The following is a 21,407-nucleotide window of genomic DNA, read 5'->3' on the forward strand; positions in this document are numbered from 1 at the left end:
CCCACAGTTCCAGGGAAGAGGAGGGTTCCTGGAGGAAAGTCTGCTTTCCACACTACATCAGCTGAGCAAGCGGAAGAGGAGGAAGCAAAGTCATGGTGACCCAGAGAACAGCAGCTGGAAGAAGAGTGTTGGTTGGCTGCCAGACCCTGTGAGCTGCAGGCTGGGGTTGACTGCTGTGGCTGTGGGCAGAAGGGACATGAAGGACAGTTTTCATCTATTGAGAGGGAAGCTGGCTCACATGGTCTTCCTGCTTGGATAAGGGAGAGAGCATGAAAAACAGAAACAAAAACTCAAGAACAATGAAAATTCCACTTGATAAGAAAAAAATGCAAGGAGAGTCCAGGGAAGACTGTATCTCTAAACACCATCTGTGACCAGGTCTAGACAGAAACAGTTCTGCACATCACATATAAGAAATTAATATAGGTTCCATACGGTAGCACTTTCTTGTATTTCTGGTACTGAGTGCTAAGCCAGGAGGATTTCAAGTTCAAGGCCAGCTTGGACTACAGAGCAAGAATCCTGTGTGGAGGAGGGGAGGAGGAAGTGGTGGAGGAAGAGGAAGAGGAGAGAGAGAAAGTTGTTACCACTCATTTCCCACATGGGCTGCCATCACATACCACACAGCCTAAAGGATTAACAGTAGCTGCTACAGCTCTGGAAGCCCAATGTTGTCCTGCCCATGGGGTTTGGTTCTGGTGAGTTGTGTCTTCCTGGTTTACAGATGACTTTTGTATGTCACCCCTTATGGGTGGCAGGGGAAGAGAGATGGGAGGCTGAGACCTGGTGTCTCTTCTAAGGACACTAGTCCCCATGTGGTTCCTACCCTCATGATCTCACTGAATCCTAATCATGTCTCAGAGGTCCCAACTCCAGATGGCATCACAGTGGAGCCCAGTACTTCAGCATGTACGTACTAGAGGGACTGTTCACCGGTTGCACAGCCCTGGGGTTGTATGGTGAAAAGCAGTAGATAAAATTAAAAAGGAACAGAGCAGAAGATCAGAGAGGATGTGGAGAAGACAGAATACAACAGCAGAATGAAACACTGCATGACAGTAATGACAGAATTGCTCTGCACAGGAGTAATTAGCAACATGAAGGACAAGTGGTAATGGAAGACTTTAAGAAATGCATGAGAGCAAGGAACTAGCTCAAAGGGACCGATAGTGTGACCCATATGACAAAGATCACAAGGACATAATAGAAGAAACAGTTGTTGAGCTAATGGAACTTCTGTATGTGAGAGTTTGAAAGGCCTGTCATAACGTCAAGTGCAGTCAACATGTGAATGTACTAACACCAGTAGATCCTTGTGGCTAACGGTGTAGGTAGAAAGAGGAAAAAGGAGGCATCTGCATGTAGAAAGCAAGTTGTATCTACCCCTGAGTTCCAATCAGATGTCTTGAGAATACGAATATCATCTTGGCAACATTGTATGTGCCAAGAAAGTCAGTATGTTTGGAAGGAGAAAGGCTGTAAGAATTTTACACCTGGGCAAATTGGAATTGACATGCAAATAAAAAAGCAAATTCAGGAAACCTTTAAAAAAAAAATCTACTCAGCAAACTGGTCAATGGAGCATGTGGAAGCACCCGAGAAGCTGTAGTGTAAGGAGATGTGTGAACAAAGAAGTTTTAACCATTGTAAATCAGATTATCCTAAATATAGATGTGAGTTATAAAACTGGACTGAGAGTAGCTCAGCTTGTAGATGGATATTTCTTGAGCATGCTCAGACCCTCCCTGCGCTCGATCTATAGCACCACATAAACTGGGCATGGTGGTGCATGCCAAACACAACCATGTGGTAAGTTTGGGGCCAGCCTGAACTTGTGAGACCCTGCTCCTAAAAAAGGGATAAAAATTGAAAGTAAGAGAGAGGCATAGATTGGTGAGTCACACAATAGAGTTACAGTGCTGTGCACAGCAGAAGACTGGCTAATCCCACTGGGCTCAGAGTGTGGTCCATGGCCAGCAGGATCAGCTCATCAAAAGTTTATCCAAAATGGAAATTCTTTAACTGTAGCCGAAACCTATAGCACCAGAATCTCTGGAGTAGAGCCTGGTGGTTGATCTGTACTGTGGGACTTTCTTACATGTGCTAAAAAGTCTCAGATAAAAGGTCTGGAGAGACAGCTCAGTGGTTAAAGGCTGCTTTCCTGGAGGATCAGAGTTCAATTCCCAGCACCCACATCCAGCAGTTTATAGCATACACCTATAACCCTAGATCCAGGAGATCTGATGCCCTCTTCTGGCCTCCATGGACATCCACACTCACGTGGCATCCACACAGAGACACATAAATACAAATAATTTTTTTCAGTTTAATAAGAAGTAGGTTAAACACCCTTTCTCAGCAGTGAAAGACTTTAAAATGCCACTTCTATCCCACCTTTAACAATTAAAGAAATATATCTTTATGCTGTCTAAAATAATAAGGAATATTGGACACAGGTGAAAATGGGAAAGCAAAGAGCTCATACCCAAACAGGCAGAGCCCAGGAAGACACACCAGAGTATAATGCACAGAAAAAGTGCAGGTTGACGCTCCTGTAGCCAAGATACTTAAGACTAATAATAGGTTTTGATTTTTGGATTTTTTTTTTTGCGTATCATAATGAAATATTCCAGGATGGAATCTGAATCTAAATGCAGAATTTACTTACCTTTCATATACGTGTGTAGATAACCTCTAAGTGATCTCGTTAAATATTTGTAATGTGACACAGAGACTCAGAGCTTGGAGTTCCCTAGTTGTGGCATCTTGCTGGAGCATTACGGGTGTGGGGATTAGGGATGTTCACCATGTAAAACCAAATTGATCGTGGCAATAAAAGCAAGCCTTATAGTCTCCCTGGTGAGAAAACAGAAGCTGTCAAGCTCATTTGAAATAATCCCAATCACTGATGGTTTACTAACATCATACCTAGTTCTTATCTTTTCTCGTTGCTTCTGTGTGTCTTTCTTGGGGACTTTGCCCTTCTCCCTTAAAGAGATTAAAGGCCCCCGTCATGGCTTATTGTGGCACCGCTGTCTGTTTCCTTGTGCGCACATACTGCCGGTGCAGTTTTGAAGTCGTGTGATGGTTTGATCGTCTGCCTCCCTTTCCACACAGCAACTTGAGGATAAGGACATGACAGTTTCTGCTCAGCCTCCGCTTCAGTGCCATCCTTGCTTAATGAATGAAAGCACGGGATCGTGTAGGAACATGTCATTAGACACATGCAAACACGTAGGAATCATGACCTGACAGATCACTAGGAACTTAATAATATTAATGCCAGATGAACTAATAAAGTGGTTTAATTAAATGTTTGAGCAATGCTTCTTAAACTCTCCCATGCATTAGAATGTTCTCATTAGAAGATAAATTTATGAGCCACACCCATAGAGATTTTCTTTTAACAGATCTTGGATTTCTGTCAGGCTCCTTTGGTCCTAATGTTACTGGTCTGGGAACCACTTAGGAGCAGTGTCTTAGGGCAGGTCTCATGTAACATAGCCCAGGATGACGTAGAATTCTACGTGCAGATGAACCTCTTCCCCGTGCTTCCCTATTGCAGGGGTTACAAATATGCACCACCATGTGCAGTTTATGCAGAACTGGGGAGGGAACATCGGGTATTCTGCATGCTGGGCAAGTTTTCTATCCCCGCAGTAGAGATTTTGAGGCACAAGCTTTCATACACCAAGCAATAATGTGCCTAAATTAAAAAGTAAATCCAGAGACGCAATGGAATGGGAGGGCTTATTGAAGCCTTTACTCTTTGCTGGAGCAAATGGATAAGATTATATAGATTGAAATAATATAACTAAATTAATATAGTTGATCCAATAACCTTGACAGGAACTAATATACATACTTTTTCAGTATTCATGAATCAGACCCAAACATTGTTTAACTACTCAAAATCCTAAAGTTTCCGTCTTGGGAGGGAAGCAGAGGGGACTAAGAAGCCGGCAGAGACAAAGCTGCCTGTAATACGTGTGACAAAGTGTTGATATCAGGACTCTACAAATAATGTAGCAATTTTTTAAAAAGGAGATTCACAAAGAAAAAGCTATAGTTAATTATACAAGAAAAAATTAACCAATTTCCTTAGCAATCAAAGAAAAGGAAAATAAACGTGTAGTGTAATTGGTTCCTCCCTCCCAGGTCAGAGATGCAAAATAGAGAGGTGGTAATAGTGCAGGGTATGGTTGGGTGGTGGTGCCGAGGTTAGCAGAAGCCTCCAGAAGGGCATCCTTGCCCACCTAGCCCTAGGAAGTCATGGGCAGGCTCCTAAGCAGTGACTGTTTTTTAGATCACGTACCAGATGTGCAGAAGCCCCTGCAAGGGTGTGGATGCCAGCGCTTTTTAATAAGGGAGGGAGTGACTTGCAACAACCTGAATGTCCCTTGGTGGAGGGCAACTGGCTCAGCAAATTCCCAAGTCCCATGGGAGCCATGTATCCAATAAAGGCAGTCCTGGAGATCAATACTTATTGATTGGGCAAGATGTCCACAAAGTATTGTCGATTGAATACACTAGGTTACAAAGAGGATATCGATCAGGGATGGCTAATTCAAGGCCATAGGAGCCAGACAAATGGTAGCAGCAGAGAAACACCAGAGGGGAGGGTGGAGGGGTGTGGGGCAGGGCGGGGCAGCTGTTGATGTCCTGTGAGATGATGTTCCCCTTGGTATAGGGATTGTAGAAGATGGCACTTGCTCCTTTAAAAATCGTTGAGCTTGTGTTTATCAATATTTTATAACTGTCCCCAGATGAACCATTTTACATTAGACATCTTTAAAGGAGGATTTAGACAGAACCTAGAGAAATATAATGGTAAGAGTCTATGATGGACCAGCAAGATGGCTCAGGGATAAAATGCTTGCCTCATTACCTCGTGCCTGATACCTGAGCTTGATCCCCAGAACGCATGAAAAGGTGGAAAGAGAGAACCACATAAAGTTGTTCTCTGACCTCTACCTGTACTCTGCAGCACATATGCACCCACATATACCTCAGACACACATAACAATAAACAAACAAATTTAAACCTAGTGAGGACTAAGAAGTAGGACCTCAGCTCTGGTGGGTGGGGCTACCCTGGAGATAAGGGACCATGGTTGTGACCCCAGCAGTGGGCAAGGCTTACAGAAAGGCTGATGGAAAGGTTGGCTTGGGGATCCAGCTGGGGTCTTCTTAGCACCAGGGCTGGAGCTTTTGAGACCAGAGACTAGGATATGTCCGGCACTGTTCTAAGAATTCCACACTCAGAGCTAACCCTCACAGCAGTCCTCTGGATATCCCCCCTGTTACCTCCCTCTTACAGGTAGAAAAATGGAGGGACAAAGTGGTTAGGGGCAGGGGAGTTAGTTCAGTTCATAAAGTGCTTTCATGGAGACTTGAGGACCTTCGTTCATATCCCCAGGGCCCAAATAAAAAGCCAGGTGTAGCAGCATATGCCTGTAATTCCAAGCTGGCAGAGAAGGGTGGATTCCTGGAGTACACTGGCCAGCCATTCCCCCAAAACAGTGAGCTCTAGGCTCAGCAAGAGACCTTGTTTCAAAAGATGAAGTAAAAAACTGTTGAGGAAAAAACCCAAAGTTGACCTCAGGCCTCCTCACGTATGAGAACCCATGCACACATGCGTACATGCACCCACTCTACCCCATACACAGAGCACAAACTGTCATAGATTACAAGAGAGGCCATGCCGGGACTTGAACCAGACAGAACAACTCCACAGTCCAAGTTGAGTCTGGCTGGTGATCCCATAATGAATTGGAGTTTGGGTGCTAAGAGATAACTGATCTCTTGGGGGAGGCAGGCGCCTGTTCTCACACCTTTCTCTCCTTCTGCAGAAACCGGCAATTACACCTGTGAGTTCTGTGGGAAGCAATACAAGTACTACACGCCCTACCAGGAGCACGTGGCCTTACATGCCCCCATCAGTGAGTTACTTCTTCAGTCGGGGAATGGGGAGGCCTGGGAGGGACAGTGGTTAGCCACTGGCCAGGACTCTGGAGCCTTGCCAGGGAACGTGTCAGGAAGGTGAACTCAGGTCTGGGCTATCAGGTGTCTGTGCTGGGCCCATGAGGTAGAATAGCCTAGAAAGCCTGCTCAGAAACCAACTCGGCAGAGTCCTCTCAAAGTAGCTTAGGGGACTGTCTCTCATACAGTGGGTGTCTAATAGATGTGATTTGTCCAGGAACTGAAGTGGGCCCTGTCTCTACCTTCTCCACACACCTGCACGTTGTGGATTGCCTGACTCTGTGCACACCCCTATAGTATCTATCTTGGGATGTAGCTTTCTTTCTGGTTGACCAGTGCCCAACCTTGCTGATGGGAGGGTGCCTAGACAAGACAGCCCAAGTGGTAGAAAGCTAAGGAGACAGACAGCATGCTAAAGTGGGAGGCAAAAGACCTGAAAACCAGGCCCAGGGATCAGAGGCTTACTGGAGACCATGACCATCCCTATTCCTCTCCTGGCAAGGATACAAAGGCACTCCATTGCCCCTCCCAGGGAACATCAGTCTTCCATTCTTCCCATGCCTGGAAGCCTTCCTGGTGACTTCCCCGGTGTCTTTCTGCGGATGGCAGTCAGAGGAAGGTCAATCCCTAAGTGTATGAGCCAGAGGGCCTCAGCCTTTCACCCTTTCCTGTACAGGCAGAGACATAAGTTGTGATGAGGCAGGACTTACATGACCTCTGGGGCAGTAGGGTGGGGTGTTTAGGAGCCTCTGCTAATTTACCTGTGTGGACATCTCACTGCATAACTATGGGGATCATCCCCCATTCTGAGAGGGGGAAGAGTTGGGGGAGAGAGACCACCTAAGGTCATAGCACTGTCTGTGGGTGGTCCCAGGCCTTCAACAGCAGCATAGGCAGGTGGCTTCCCTGAGGGTATACAAGTAAGGATAGAGTCATCCACGGCTCAAAGGGGGTAGCCTCCCAAGGAGTTCCTCCCTGCTAGCAGAGTGGTTAGGCAAAGTGCCTCTTTGGATGGCAGCTTCAATCCTACATTTGTGCTGGGCTGTGGTCCTTGGACTGGTTCTGTGCTGAGCTGTTTCGTGACCTTTTGCCTGATGAGTCTCTCTGGGCTCAGGTGTCCCATCTGTGGGAGTTCTTGTGGTCTTTCTACCCCAGGATCTGGACTGACATCTGCAGTGGGAGATGACTTTCAGGTAGACACCTACTGTGTGGCCCTAATGCACACCATATGGAGAGAGTGTGTATGTCAGAGGCTCTACTGGCTGGGTACCATCCTGTCCTTCTGATGCTGGTGCCAGGCATTGGGCTGTTTGTGGGTAGCTGCTGCCCAGTGCCAGAGAGCATGTTACCTAGAATGCTCTTAGAGAGAGGCGTACTCACAAGACCTAAGGCAGCTGGGTTTCAGCATTTATGTTTCTTCTTTGCTTCCCAGAGCACATTGTTCCATTCATTGTGTTAGTAAGAGGGGTGTGGGCTCTGAACCCCTCCAGGCAGCTGCAAGCTTGCCCCTCCACCCTGAAGCTGTGCAGTCTCCCTTTGGCACATGAAGAAGAACACCACTTGCACCCTAACTTCCCTGATACCCTGGTGCTTCCCCCCAATGGACTCCCTACATCTCTTTCTTATTTTCGTTTCTCTCTCTCTCTCTCTCTCTCTCTCTCTCTCTCTCTCTCTCCCTCTCTCTCTCTCTCTCTCTCTCTCTCTCTGATCTGATGTAGGTTCTGTTTTTCTGTATCTATCTGTTGAATGTGTTTGTCTGGTACTTATTTGCTGATGTCTTCTGAGAATTTTAGAAGCACCTTTAAAAGAAAAAAGATTTAGTCTAGTTTGAGCAGAATGGCTTCTTCAAGGCTGGGCAGGAGACAGTGGCCTCGGAACTGGATCTGTGTGGGGAAGGTAGGAGCTGAGTGTGAAGGTGTGATTGGGTGGGTGGCCATGGCTGGGCATGTGTCTGGCGAGAATCCAGAAGGCTGACCGGGGAAGTTCTCCTGAGTCCCGTGTGTGTGTGTGCGTGCGTGCGTGCATGCGTGTGTGTGTGTTTGTGTGTGTGTGTGTGTGTGTGTCTGTGTGTCTGTGTGTGTCTGTGTGTGTGTGCACGCGCGCACGCACTTATGTCTGCTTTTGATTTCACTCACAAAACATTTGGAAGGCTCACTGGTGTTATAATATCAGCTCCTTTGTTGCTGCTGATGGGTCCCCCACTGTGAAGAATCTGAGTCTGTTTGATCACTTACCTGTTCACTTGGGTCAGTTCCAGCTTTAGGCTGACATGAATGGAGCTTCTGAGAAGTGCTTTTGTGATGCTGTCTGTGGGCTTGTGGGTCATTTCTCCAGGATAGATACCAAGGGATGGAGTGACTGGGGAATAGATTTGTTTCTTTTTCTAATTATAACTGACAAACCATTTTCCAAATAGCCCATAGGCTCCCCAGGATCTCCACTGCCTGTTATGGGGTGTTAGGTGCATCCAGCAATCTGCTTCCTGTTGCTTTAATGTGGATTTAAGTTCTGCTTCATGGTAGCTGGTGATGTTCATACTCGGCATGGACTTACTGTTTGTCTCCTTATTTTAATCTGGAAAATATTTGTGTAGATACTTTTCCTAGGGTTTTTTGTTGTTGTTTGTTTGTTTTTAAAGTTTGGTTGTTTGTCCTTTCATTGGCTGTCGAAATTCTTGTCTGTTCAGGTTGGTCCACATCCCTCGTCATGTGGGTATTTTCTCTGGCAGAACTGGTAGGTTCTATGCAGCACACACCGATGAGTGTCTCTCACGAAGCGTACTTTATCATTCTTTGCTACAGTAGGTGCTTTCTGGATCTTTCTGAGGTTATCCTTGCCTGCCTCATAATGGTGAGGCTCTTGCTCATACTGGTTAGCAGTGTCCCAGACCTTTGTAACATCCACACTTAGGTCTGCAGTTGAGTTGCACTCACCTATGACTGAGGTGAGGCGTGAGGTTAGGCTTGTCCTGTGTAGACTCTGGTCGCCTGACACTGTTTGTTGGTGTTACCTTTCCATGTTCAGGGCTGCTGTGCTCCTGCTGTGTGACTAGTTGAATGTCTAAGAGTGAATGGCTTTCTTTTTGATTGATCCATTTTTCTATCTTTATACACACACCATAGGTCTTACTTATTACTGCTCTTTAGGAAATCTTAAAACAGCTCTTGTTAGGTTTTTTCACTTTATTCTTCTATTTAACAAAAAAATATGGCTCATCTAGGAACTTTATTTTTTTCACATAAATGTTAGAGGCTCGCCAGTTTCTGTCAAAATAACAATGATGAGGAAAGGTGGGAAGGATAGAGGAAGAGAGGGGCCAAGGAAGAGAAGGAGGAGGAGGAAGAGGAAAAGAAGGGAGGAGAGGGAGTTGGGGCAGAAAGAAAAAAGTCAGTTGAAATTTTGTTTGGGATTACATTGAATCTACGGTGTTGGGTCTTTGGTCCGTCCATGGCTATGGTGTTGGGTCTTTGGTCTGTCCATGGCTATGGTGTTGGGTCTTTGGTCCGTCCATGGCTATGGTGTTGGGTCTTTGGTCCGTCCATGGCTATGGTGTTAGGACTTTGGTCCATTCATGGCTACAGTATTGGGTCTTTGGCCCATCCATGACTATAGTGTTGGGTCTCCCAGTCAATTCCTGGCTGCAGTGCAGCTCTCCAGGGATCTGGGGCTTCTTTAGTTTCTCTCAGCCCGTGTACTCCTCAGTCTTGACACCTGTTTCATTATATATTGTGTGACTTGGGATGCTACTGTAATTCTTAAACTTGAATTTCCAGATCGTTCCTGCCGTTGCACAGGAGCAGTAGAACTTTGTGTTCTGGATCTGTATCCTGCAAGTTTATCAGATTTGCTTGTTGGTTCTCGTGGGTTCCTTTTCCTGTGGATCTCTTGATCACGATGAAGTGATCTGCTAATAAAAACTCTCTCCTCCCCGGCATGCATTCTTTCTGATATCTGAGGGTGTTGTGATCCTCACAGCCTTGTGTTGCACAATGTTGAATGGGAGAGGTGAGCGTGTGCACCCGCCTGCTTCCCATCACAGGGTTCAGTGTCTCACGGCTCAGTGCCATCTTGTTGTCCTTTCCTGTTGTGTCAGTTGCAGCAGGTTCTCAAGGCACTCGTCAGCTCAGGCCACCCTTCATGTGGAGCCTGCTGGAAGTCGGACCTGTAAATCAGGGTTATGTGGCTTTTTCCTTCCGTTAAGATGATTGTGTGGATTTTTAACTTTTGTTGTTGTTTTGCTAGAGTAGTAAGTGGCATGTTTTCTTAATGAGTCATTGTGCCTATGTCTTATTAAAATAGTTGAGCATACCAGAAAATCAGAGTGTGGAAGAAAGTTACAACATTGGGATGTCCCTTCTCTGTCAAATTTTCTGTTTAAAATAGAATATATTTGATGTATACAACTAACTTTAAATATACACACCTATAAATATACAGAAGAACACACTAAAGAAGCCATCACAGTGTGGAATTTGCAGAGGAACTTTGAATTATAGGATAGTTAGCGTAGCTTGAACACTTATTTTCTTTAAGGACATCTTTTCTACTCTGATAAAAATTTCTCTGGATTTTTCCTGACATTTAACCAAACTCTCCCAAGGGCAGGGAACTATGATCTTAGATTAGGAACATGCTCTGTGACCAACCAGTGGGGTATTACTAAGGGTCCTTTATCAAGAAATAAGTCTTTAAAACACAAAACACCACCAGTGAAATATGTTAATCCTATAACAAAGTTCCTACCATTTACAATGTAAAAGCAGTAAGCTTTGGTTCATGGATGCCCCAAAATTCAGAATGTAAACTCACAGTCACCTTGTGCCCTTTTGTAATCCCTTACTCACCATATTCCCATCCCCCAACAGTCACCAATCTGCCAATATTATTGTTTTCGAATTTGCATTCCCAACATATGTGGACCATGACAGAACGTGCTTCATCACTGAGTGCTAGCCTGCCTTTCTGTAGCTCACGTCTTTCCATGAATGAATACACCCATACATTGCTTAAGGACAAGCACAGTCTGGGAAATGCACTAGGGCATTTCGTTGTGCAAGCATCAGAGTGTATAATTTACACAAAATAAGACAACTGCATCTGTTTTAAGTGATATGACATTATGGAATCATTACCATCTCTGTGGTCTGTCATTGACCAGAGCACTGAATGGCAAGCAGTATATGATAGATATCATCCAGCCTTTATCTGCTTTCTCTTGGGTAAATATTTGGATTGTCTCCACCTTGGACCTCATGCAAATGGAGCTGCCATAACTATATGTACGAGTCTTAGTGGTATGGCTAGATCGGCAGATATACGTTTGAAAACAGCTAGTTGTTGAGGCTGGCCGATAGCTCATTGGGTAAAACACCTGATGTGCAAGCATGAGGACCTCAATTTGGTTCCCCAGCATCCACTTAAAAGCTGAATGTGGAAGCTTGAGTTGGTGATCCCAATACTGGGGTAGGAATGGAGAGAAGTGTATACCAAGCGCTCGCTATCCAGCAAAAACAGTGAGTTCTGGATTCAGTGACAGACCCTATCTCAAAAGTGCTACTGCTAACACCACCACCAACAGTACTAGCAGTACTGTGGAGAACTAAGAAAGCAGTCTGAGGTTAAAGTCTGGCCTCATCTACCCCAACAAGGCACACCTCTGATCCTTCTCAAGTAGTGCTATTCCCTGATAACCAAGCATTCAAAGATGTAAATCTATGGGAGCCATTCTTATTCAAACCACCACAGTCTACTCCCTGGCCCCCATAGGCTTATAGCCATATCATAAAGCAAAAATACATGCAATCCAACATTAACGGAAACAGCAAAAAATAATGTAGAAAACTAATAAAGCTATCTGAGGTTGACCTCTGGCCATCATATGTGCACACACAGATGAGTGCACTAACACATATGTACACAAACACATACATATCCACAGATTAGCTACAGTTTTCAAAGGTAAGTGAGCCATTTTAACTCCAATCACTGCCATGTTCTTCCTATAATGTCCTTACTAATTTAACTAACTAAATTAATTAATTAATTAATTCTGTGTCATAGCAACTCTGTTTCATAGAAGCAGTTTCACAGAAAATTCCCTTCTCTTCCATTTTCTGAAGAATTTATATAGAGTCGAAATTGCTTTCTATAAATATTTTGATAGAAATTCAACACTTACATTCTCAAATCTGGCATTTTCTTCATAGGAAACATCATTTAGAAAATGTATTCTTTCTCTATATAATTATTTAAATTTTCTATATTTATTTTTATTATATATTTATATCTATTAAATCTATAATATATAACAACAACATTAATAATTTAGTAAATTTAATAAATTAACAATTAATTTATTAAAATATAATACCAAAATATAATTTTGTCATATATTTATATTTATTATATACATTATATTTAAAATATAAAAACAAGTAATTATTTTAAAATTATAATTGATTTTAATTTATTTCTGTTGTGATCAAATATGTATTGTTATTTCTGATCTTTGCAATTTATTGAGTTTTGTTTTATGGTCAACCATGTATATGGTCTCTCTTTGCTATGTTTTTTATGTTCATTTACCAAAAGTAATTAATCATGAGTAAGCTTGTGATTTGTTTTGTAGTATCAATTAGTTGAAGTTGATTGATAATGTTCAAGTCTCTCTAGCCTTTCTTGACTTCAAAAAGAAATTGGTTGGCTTTATCAGGTACTAACCCAAAACCTCAGGAGCCTCAGCTGGGTTTTTCCAGTTCCTCTTTAAGACGCATCCATTTTTGACTAGTTGGTTTGGATGTCTGCTGTTAAATGCACACACAGTGTCACTGTGCTTTGAAGAGCTGAAGTATCACTGTAAATGGTGCAGTGTTCTTCATCTCTAAAATCTTCTGTAATCTTCCCTACAATATATTATGGCCACCACACAGAGGGGCTTTTCTACTGGTGTTTATACAGTGTTTCTTTCCCCAGGCTTTTGTTTGGTCACTTTCCGTCATTTTAAATATAAAGCTATCGGCAGTCCTAACTTCTTTATCTGCTGTGGTAATCTGTGCTTTTCCCCTTTTAAAATTTTATTTTTAAGCTTCAAATTAAAATGGAACATACAAGCCAGGAATGATGGTATACGTGTTTAATCCCAACCTTCAGGAGGCAAAGGCACAAGATTCTCTGTGAGTTCAAGGCCAACCTGGTCTACTTAATGAGTTCCAGGCCAGCCAGGGCTACACAGAGAAACCCTGTCACACACACACAAAAGAAACATATAGTCATGGTACAGTACATGTGAAAGTAAACAGAGAATAGAACTATTTCCTTTTAATTGAACACTTTAATACATTTACATTTAATATAGCTTATAGGCATGGTTGGATTTCACTTGATACTACGTATTTTTCCATTCATATTGCTAATTTTCACTCTTGTTTTCTTGTCTACTGCTGTACTAATAAAGTATTTTCAATTTATTTTGTTAATATTCTTCTATTAGCTCTTTTTTACTTTGTGGTTTATAGTATACATCGTCCAGGTATTATAGTCTATCATGAATTTAGGTCATAACCACTGAGTCCTCTGTCTAGACCTCTGAAGCCTTTTAAGTACTAGCCAGTAATACTAGTTCTTACCAACCTGATTTTTGTTGAGATTCATCAGCTTTGGCCAAGAGATTTATATTTTTCTTCTCTAATTTCTTTCTCCTCTCCCGAGACTTTAATTGCACGTTTATTAGATGCCTGGAAGTGCTTACAGTCAGTCCAGCCTGGGTTTACTATTTCATCCGTATTGTTCCTCTGTGATTCAGTTTGCCCTGCTTTCAGATTCATTAATCTTTCCTTCTACAGCATCTAATCTCTGCAAATTCCTTCTTAATAGCTCCCTTTGTGCTCTGCTACATTCATAGTCTTCTTTAAACCTTTGAGTACTGGGTATGTTTAATAGCTGCTTTAAGGTTTATCACTCATAATTTTATCATCATTCTTATTTCTGTTTCTCCTGATTGGTCTTCCTTCTGATTTTGAACTACATTTTCCTGGTTCTCCTCAAAAGCAATTGTTTTATGCTGCACATTGTAGATGGTGTGTTGTGGGCTTAACTGGGTTGTGTTTTCTTTCTCTGAAAAGTGTCACCTTCTTTCTGGCAGATTTTCTTACAGAGCAACTTGATACTTCATAGTCTTGCTTTGAGAAAGGGTCAGAACAAGTCAGGAGTCATTCGTATTCCAGGGTTACAGTAGCTCTTCCAAGGCAGAGCCCTTCTGCTTAAGACAGCAGGCCTTCTCCTTTCTAGCAGGTGAGACCAGAAAGTTCTCCTAATCTTGTGCAACTTCTTTGAAACCTCTGAGTGCACACACATGCGCGCGCGTGCACACACACACACACACACACGCACACACACACACACACACACACACACACACATGTTTTCTCTGTAGAGATTCGCTTTACACAAATTATTTACATTTCAGCTAGAGCCGTTAAGGAAGCCTCAGTGCACATTTCTGGAATTCCTTCTTGGCTCAGTTATCTCTTCTTTGTCATTCTGTCCTGCCCTGTCCAGCCTCATCACAAATCCTGCCCTGGATCACTGTCCTTTCGGTTTAGGTTCAGTGAGAGGGTGTGCCCACTGGGCCCTACTCTGTCCTGTGAGCTGATTATCTCTAATAGAGTTTGGGGAATGAGCTGAGACGCCCCAGGTCTGCTCTGTGGATCACATCACCAATTGATGAGGGCTGTAAGCTTTGATTTAATTGTCTTAGCTTCATCAGGAACCCCAGTCCTGTCCCAGCCACTCCATCATGGCCAGAAGTCTTCTTTCCAGGCCATGACGTTTCACCCGTTCCTACCTTCTGCCTTTAGTGCGCAGGATTCCTGACTTCACCTCTGCTCTGTAGAGTATAGAGACAACCCATGCCTCTCCACTCTCTTAATTTTTATCTGTATTTTTTTCTACCTGTGTTAATTTTCAACTTCCTATAGGAGAGACTTTGCACCCTGCCATTGTTTAGGCATGTTATGAATAAAAATCTCACGGGTATTTCTTTCAATGGGATGTAGCCAATCTTTGAGAGATGCTCATTTCTAGTGCAAGTCCAGGTATCAGCTCCAGCCTGATGGTGCTCATATGAGGTCAACATCTGGAGCAGACTGGTAGGTAATGTCAGTTGGGAACCTGCTGGGACCCATCCATGCTCACCGTTAATCCACTAAGTGATCCTGAAGTAGTGACCAGACCTCTATGACCCCATCTGCTTTGTCCTTTGGGGCAATGGGAGGAGAAGGAGAGCCTGGTGGCCCCGTTACAGCCTCTTGTTGAGCTTCCTAACTCTGTACTCTACCTCGGTATTCCACGTCTCCCAGTTCTGACTCTTCAGTACATCCGCTCATGGATGGCATGAGTCGTCTCCATCACTCCCTGTGATTCTCTCAGGTAATGAGCTCCTACACTCAATGCGTGAAGATAGGGGGATGAACTGGAACACTTGGGCCTATAGAGAGCAGGGTCATCCATGGTCACAGCACTCGTCATTGATGGCAGTCAGTTCCTGTAAAGGAAGAGGTCATGATGTGGACAGATGATCAAGAAAGGCACTTTCAAGGAGGGCTTCCTGAGGAAGTGTAGCATGTAGGCCTAACAGTTACTCGATCAAAGGAAACAGCCTGGGAGAAGGCCTTGAGCTCTAAGGAGAACCGGTGTTAGAGGAGTTGAGAGAGTGAGGGGCCTGAGCTGAGTCTGGTGAGGTGAGAAGGCCCAGGCAGGGCAGCTAGAAACAGATGATTGCCTCGGTTTACTGGATCGGGTGTCTCACAGGTGCCCTGAGGTCTCTGTTCTAAGGAATGCCAGCAGACATCAAATGTGAAACTATCCCCAGACATGGTTCTGCAGCCACAGAAATGGATCTCTGAGGAAAGCCGCTGGCCAGACTGCTGCTCATGGCCTCTGTCCTTGTTCTCAGGGCTCTGTATGTGTGGATCCATGGTGTCTCATGATTCTCAGAGGGGATCTAGGATATTCCTAGGTCTCCTTGAGCTTCTGGCTGCCTGAGATCCCATGTCATCTGGCACCTTTTTCCTGGATGTCCTTAAGGACTGCGTTAGAGCTCCTGGGCCTTCGTTTTCCTGTCTCTAAGCAGGAACATCAGTAGCGATTTCCTTGTGTGGAGCAGTTACTTTAAGGGGATGTCTCTGGGCTTTCTAGATGTCTCACCGATTCACTGTGAGGCTACCCACTCAGAGAGGGCCATCCTGTCTCATCAGTGGGGCTAGACAGGGGAAACTCTGGGCCCTGTAGAGTTCGGAGTCCAGGACTGTTGAGGCCAGCAGCCCTGGAGCTAGGCTTCCACGATGGGCTGGCCTCTCCAGCCTCAGTACAGGCCTGAGAGTGAGCCTCTAACCCTAAACTGTTCCTCCCACCGGGAGACAGTCAACAGTCAGAGGTGTTCCAGGACAGCATCAGTGTTGAATGTGTTGGGAGAAGCCATCAGATAAGCCACCCTTCCTGTTTGACTCAAGTCAGAAAGAAAGGGAAAGCATACAAGGTATCCCTAGCCAGCAGGGAGCTCCCTCAGCTTCCCTCACAGCGAGGCCCTGGGCATCTCCTCAGCCATGCTGGGTCACGCTAGAGCTGTGACTGAGTGACTCCCCTCCCTGTGGCACAGCTGGCCTTATAAAGACAAGCATCTCTGAGAGCAGAATTGTAACAATGACCTGCCTCATGGAGCCAGAAAGCCAGATTGGCTCAGAGCAGTGACCCAGGCCCTGTGCACAGGTGGGGCTCTCAGGATGGTGCTCACTCCTGGGGTTTCTGGGATCCCCCTCTCTGCCTGGTTCTGTTCTTTCCATGGGGAGACATAACTGTAGACCTTCCATGGTTTCATGAAGCAGGTCTTGTTTGCTTCTCTTCTGAGTGAGTCAGTTTAGGCCCAGGCTCAAGGCACTCTGCCCACCCAAGACCACCATTCTCAGGACCTAGCTCCCTAGAGGATATGAGTAAGGAAGGCTTTTCAAACCTTACAGGGAACAGGCACACCTCTGTGACAAAGGCAGAGTCTCCTAAAGAGAGCAGTTCCCAGCCCCTGCCCATAGGGTTCTGTAGAGCCTCTCTCCCTTCCCTCTCCCCTCTCCCTTCTCTGCTCCACTATCCAGCCCCAAAGAACCTTCTGCTCACCATCACTTCCGAGCCAGATTCCCTTTGAAGGAAAAGGGCTGAGAAGCAGATATGCTAGAAAATGTTCTCGGGGCTGGGGTGACTAATCCAGATTCCCCAAGGCTAAAGACACAGACCCGCAGAGACTGCACAGAGATGATGGGGGGCAAACAGGAAGCCCTGAGCACGATCCAGAGGTCAGGCTTCCTGAGAAGGTAAAAGGAAAACTAGGGAAGATTCCCGACTTTCAAAGGTTCTCGGGCTCCTCATGGGCGCTTGAGCCCTTGCTTTCTATACAAGGAAGGCAAGTTGGGCAGAGAGGCATCAGAGTGGGCCTTCAGGGACCCGTGGCTGAGAAGCCACCTCGTCGGCAGGCTCCAAGGGCCCTCAAGGACTGAGAGCATGACCCTCTCAGGTACCGCCCCCGGGTGGGAGCCACCGGAAGATCCAGACACGGGTTCTGAGTGTTCCCATCCAGAGGTCACCCCATCTCCACGCTTCGTGGCAGCGAAGACCCAGTCGAACCAGTCGGGGAAAAAAGCTCCAGCCTCCGTGGTCCGATGCACCAGCCTCTTACACCGCACGCCTCCAGCCACCCAAACTCAGACGTTCCGAGCTCCAAACTCGGGATCTCCGGCCAGCAAGGCAGCAGCAGGTACTGACGGCCTTTCTCACCGGTGCCTCCCTGGTTTCCCACCCACCACGTGCCGTAGCTGTTCCCCTGCAAGAACAAGACTGGAGTTCCCATCATGCTTTGGTGCAGACTGGGACCCATGGCCTCTGGCCACCTCTGTAACCCTGGCAGACCAAGTTATAAATCTCAGCTGGAGGTTTATACAACGAAATTTGCAAACATTTTCAAAGTAATTTGATGTTTTTTTTTCCCAAATCATGGCCTAATGGGTTCTGTTTTATTTGGCCTTTGTAAAGTTTAAAAGCCTTTTATTAAAGATTAATAGGAAGTATTTGAATATGAGGAGAGTCTGTATAAAAAGAAGTTTGGGTTTCTGGCTGTGTTAAGACATCAAATCTGGCTCCTGGGTCATGTTCCTGCAGGGTAATGGTTCGTGCCTCCTTCATAGTATGTGTCTGTACACTTCCCCTGTTCTACAATCCCCACTACACCCTGCTGCATCCCTGCCACAGTAGTCCCATGGCAGGATGGCAGGTACCATTTCTGTTTGTGACCACACTGTTGTCTGTGACCATCCAGCCCTGTTTGGACCTCATGGCATGAGCTTTCATTGTCACCTTTCAGAAAACTATCTCAAGCTGTTTCAGCATAGAAATGGCCTCCATCAAATGGGGCGGCCGACTCCAGCTCTGTCTCTGTGGGCTCCCACTCCCTAGAGTTTACCCATGAAGCCCTCCAGGAGGTAGAGACTCAGCAGGAAATCAGAGGATGTCAGCCCCAGGCCTATGCAAAAGGGGGCTATGGCTCCAGAAGGTGACTGGGTAGCAAGGTCCCCAGTAGTTGTTTCTTCCAAAACAGAAGACATACTATGTGCTAGGTACCAGTTTCCAGGAGTCCTGGGACTCAGACTTGTATGAGAAAAGCCTTGGTCTACCTACCCAGATGACTGAGGCTCTGGGTCTTTCAGTTGCTTTCAGGAGGCCAAAGCTGCCCACTAAATGTACAAAATGTTTGCATTGCGAGGTCAGATGAGTGAGCCACTGAGGTCATTTATTGGTAGCCTGTGCTTGCCTTTCCTCTGGTTTAAGAAGCTAATTTGGGCCAGGCTGTGGTTTTGTGTTTACTGTGCTTATATTTCCCAAAAGGAGGGGAGTCGACCAACCTTGAAGTGTGGATTTTTCAAATGCTGTGTTGTGACAGTTGTGTTTTTGCTTGCAGGTAGGAGGCTAAGTCAGGGGGATCAAAATTTCAAGCCCTGCTTGGGCTATGGAGTGGGTTCAAGGCCAGACTAATCAACTTAGTTAGACCCTGTCTTAAAGTAAGAAAAGAGGGTTGGGGGGTAGCTCAGTGATAAGAGTAATTATGGAGACCTTGCTTGGCGTTCCATCCTCAGCACCTTAAAAGAATTAGATTGTCCACCATGGTCTCCTTGGTGGTAGACATTGGCTCACCAGATTGTAGGGTCAGGGCTTTCTTGACTTTACCCTTTTTCTTGAGCTTTGTGGCTGAGCTTTTGAAGGTCCGTAGCATCTGCAGAGAATTGTCTGTGGAGACTGCAGTCATTGAATGTCACTGTCTCCAGGCAAGTGTCAAGCAAACCATGGGCACATCAGTGGCTGCCTCTGTGAGACTTGGAATCCCTGGGGTGGATCTTACCTGGGCAAACTGTATGGTCAAATCCAAGGGCACCAGGTTAGGGGCTGTGAAATGGTGCGTGTGAGAGGTCGAGACTGTCACTGTCATTATCCTGGAGAATATGGCTGTTTGTGTGCAGGTGGACATACACACATGGATTTATATTTCTCCTGAAATACCTACCTGCCTGTTCCCCTATGAATACAGATGAAGGCAGAGAAGGGGACCTTCCTTCTTACAGAGGAGGCACCTGCCCCAGATAAAGCCTTACGTGCTATCCTAGTGGGTCCAGGAGCCTGACAACTTCAGTGTGTCTCTCTGCCTGTTAAATGGGTCGTACTGCATTCGTGGTGTTGGGAGGATTAGCTGGTATACAGTAGGTGCTCAAGAATGAGAGCCCCTCACCCTCTGTAGATAGAGAATGAATGGGCCTCTGCCAGCTTACATGCTGTCTGGAGGTACTCAACCAAGCTGTAAGGGACACAGAGGAAGCATGGTCCTTACAGTGCCACAAAGCCTCTACAGGCTGTGGGAGAGTTTGAGGCAAATGGAAGACCTGAGCAGGCCTATAGGAACTGCCTCAGGCTGGCTGCCTCATCCGTCATCCATATCACTCAGCACTTCGTTGGGTAGGACAGACCTGCTGAGTGGTGTTTCTCCAGCTGATTTTCAAACAGCACCACTTGGAAGGATATGTAATCCTTAAAAATCCCTATATTTTGGGTGCAGGTTAAGTTAAAGCCCAGCGACTCTCCTTCTGGTCAGTGTCTCGGAGCCATTGGTAGCCTCATCCAAGCTGTATAAGGGGCAGAGATGGCTGAGTATCTCAAATTGACTTTCCTGAGACCTTCATGTACTGGATCAGCTGTGTTCTGTAGTACCCAGAGCATCATAGAAAGAAGAGCTGGGTTGTTGTCTGCTCGTGTGGGTGGGGATATAAGTATAGAGTTTTGCTTGGCCGAGTCCATCCCTGCATTGTGGGGTTTCCAGAGAGATGCTGCAGATGTAAGCTTTGGGGAAGGTACTAGACGTGGCTGACAAGGAGTTCCTACTTCCCCATGCAAGTTCTGACCCTCCTCACACAGTCTTTGGCCTTCCCAGAGCAAGTATGAAACTACCCCTCCCTACTTGTCACATGTTCTGTCCCAGAACATCCTTTATGCCTTGAGATTCTTGTTGGGTCAAAGTTGCCTCCAGGAAATGGACTGACATCCTCAATCCTCATTTGGGAGCTGTCGCAGCAGAATCTTCCAGAGAAAACAGGGAAGCTCATCCCAGCGACTCAATCCTGGAGTAGAAAATGGGGCCCTGACCTGTCTGCCGGCTGCATTTCACCAGTGTGTCCTTGGGCAGGTCACCCTTTCCCTCTCCATCCCTCTACCTCCCAGACACACATTCTCTGAGCTCCATGGGCCTCCTGCCCACTCAGCCCTGACAGACAAGCTGACCATTCCCCGTGCCATATCACGCCCCCTCTCTGCCTCCTTCCAGCAGAAAACACCTTCAGTCGTCGAGTAGAAAGCAAAGCACAGAACCACTTTGAAGAGACCAATAGCAGCTCACAAAATTCCAGCGGTGAGTCTGTCTGTGGTGTGACATGTGGCATCACGTGTCACCTCCCACAGAAGAGCAGGTACCTATGACTGGGGTCTTCTGATGCATGGTGGGGCTTGTTGGGAGAGGGGCTGGGTAGGGAAAGAGAGAGAGAGCAGAGCTTATGAGAAGCAGAAGGGACCATTATATCTAGGAGCCCGTCTGTGGCTTCTGCCCTTGCCCACAGACAGGGAACTTCCTTAATCCCAAACTCAGGCATCAACCTCGCCAGCCCAGATGGGTAACCCTAAGAGAGCCATTTGCTGAGTAGTGCCATATGTAGCAGGCTTCTTTCCAGAGAGGCAAATGGGGTGATACTGGAGCCAGAGGTCCCAGGTTCTGTACCCAATACCACAGAAGAGAGTCTCTTCTAGACCCTGCAGTGCTATGGCTTGGCCTGAGAGCTCCTGGTGGTGTTTGC

At 45.8% G+C, this 21,407-nt stretch overlaps 1 protein-coding gene across 30 annotated transcripts in view; it reads left to right on the top strand.

The window, feature by feature from the left end:
- Zfp618 (zinc finger protein 618) overlaps window positions 1-21,407 on the top strand; it is a 174,155-nt gene that overhangs the window by 132,107 nt on the left and 20,641 nt on the right. For 20 of the 30 annotated variants that reach the window (XM_006538286.1, XM_006538288.1, XM_030253817.1 and 17 more), the window contains 3 exons: window positions 5,853-5,942; window positions 17,540-17,779; window positions 20,885-20,968. In XM_006538286.1, coding sequence (XP_006538349.1) covers window positions 5,853-5,942; window positions 17,540-17,779; window positions 20,885-20,968 — 414 coding nt within the window. Of the gene's footprint in view, window positions 1-1,618; window positions 1,635-5,852; window positions 5,943-17,498; window positions 17,780-20,884; window positions 21,027-21,407 lie in introns of those variants that run through there. The other 10 variants (NM_001369116.1, NM_001369117.1, NM_001369113.1 and 7 more) reach the window with 4 other exon arrangements.

This window comes from Mus musculus, chromosome 4 (assembly GCF_000001635.26).
Source record: "Mus musculus strain C57BL/6J chromosome 4, GRCm38.p6 C57BL/6J".
Lineage (NCBI taxonomy): Eukaryota > Metazoa > Chordata > Mammalia > Rodentia > Muridae > Mus > Mus musculus.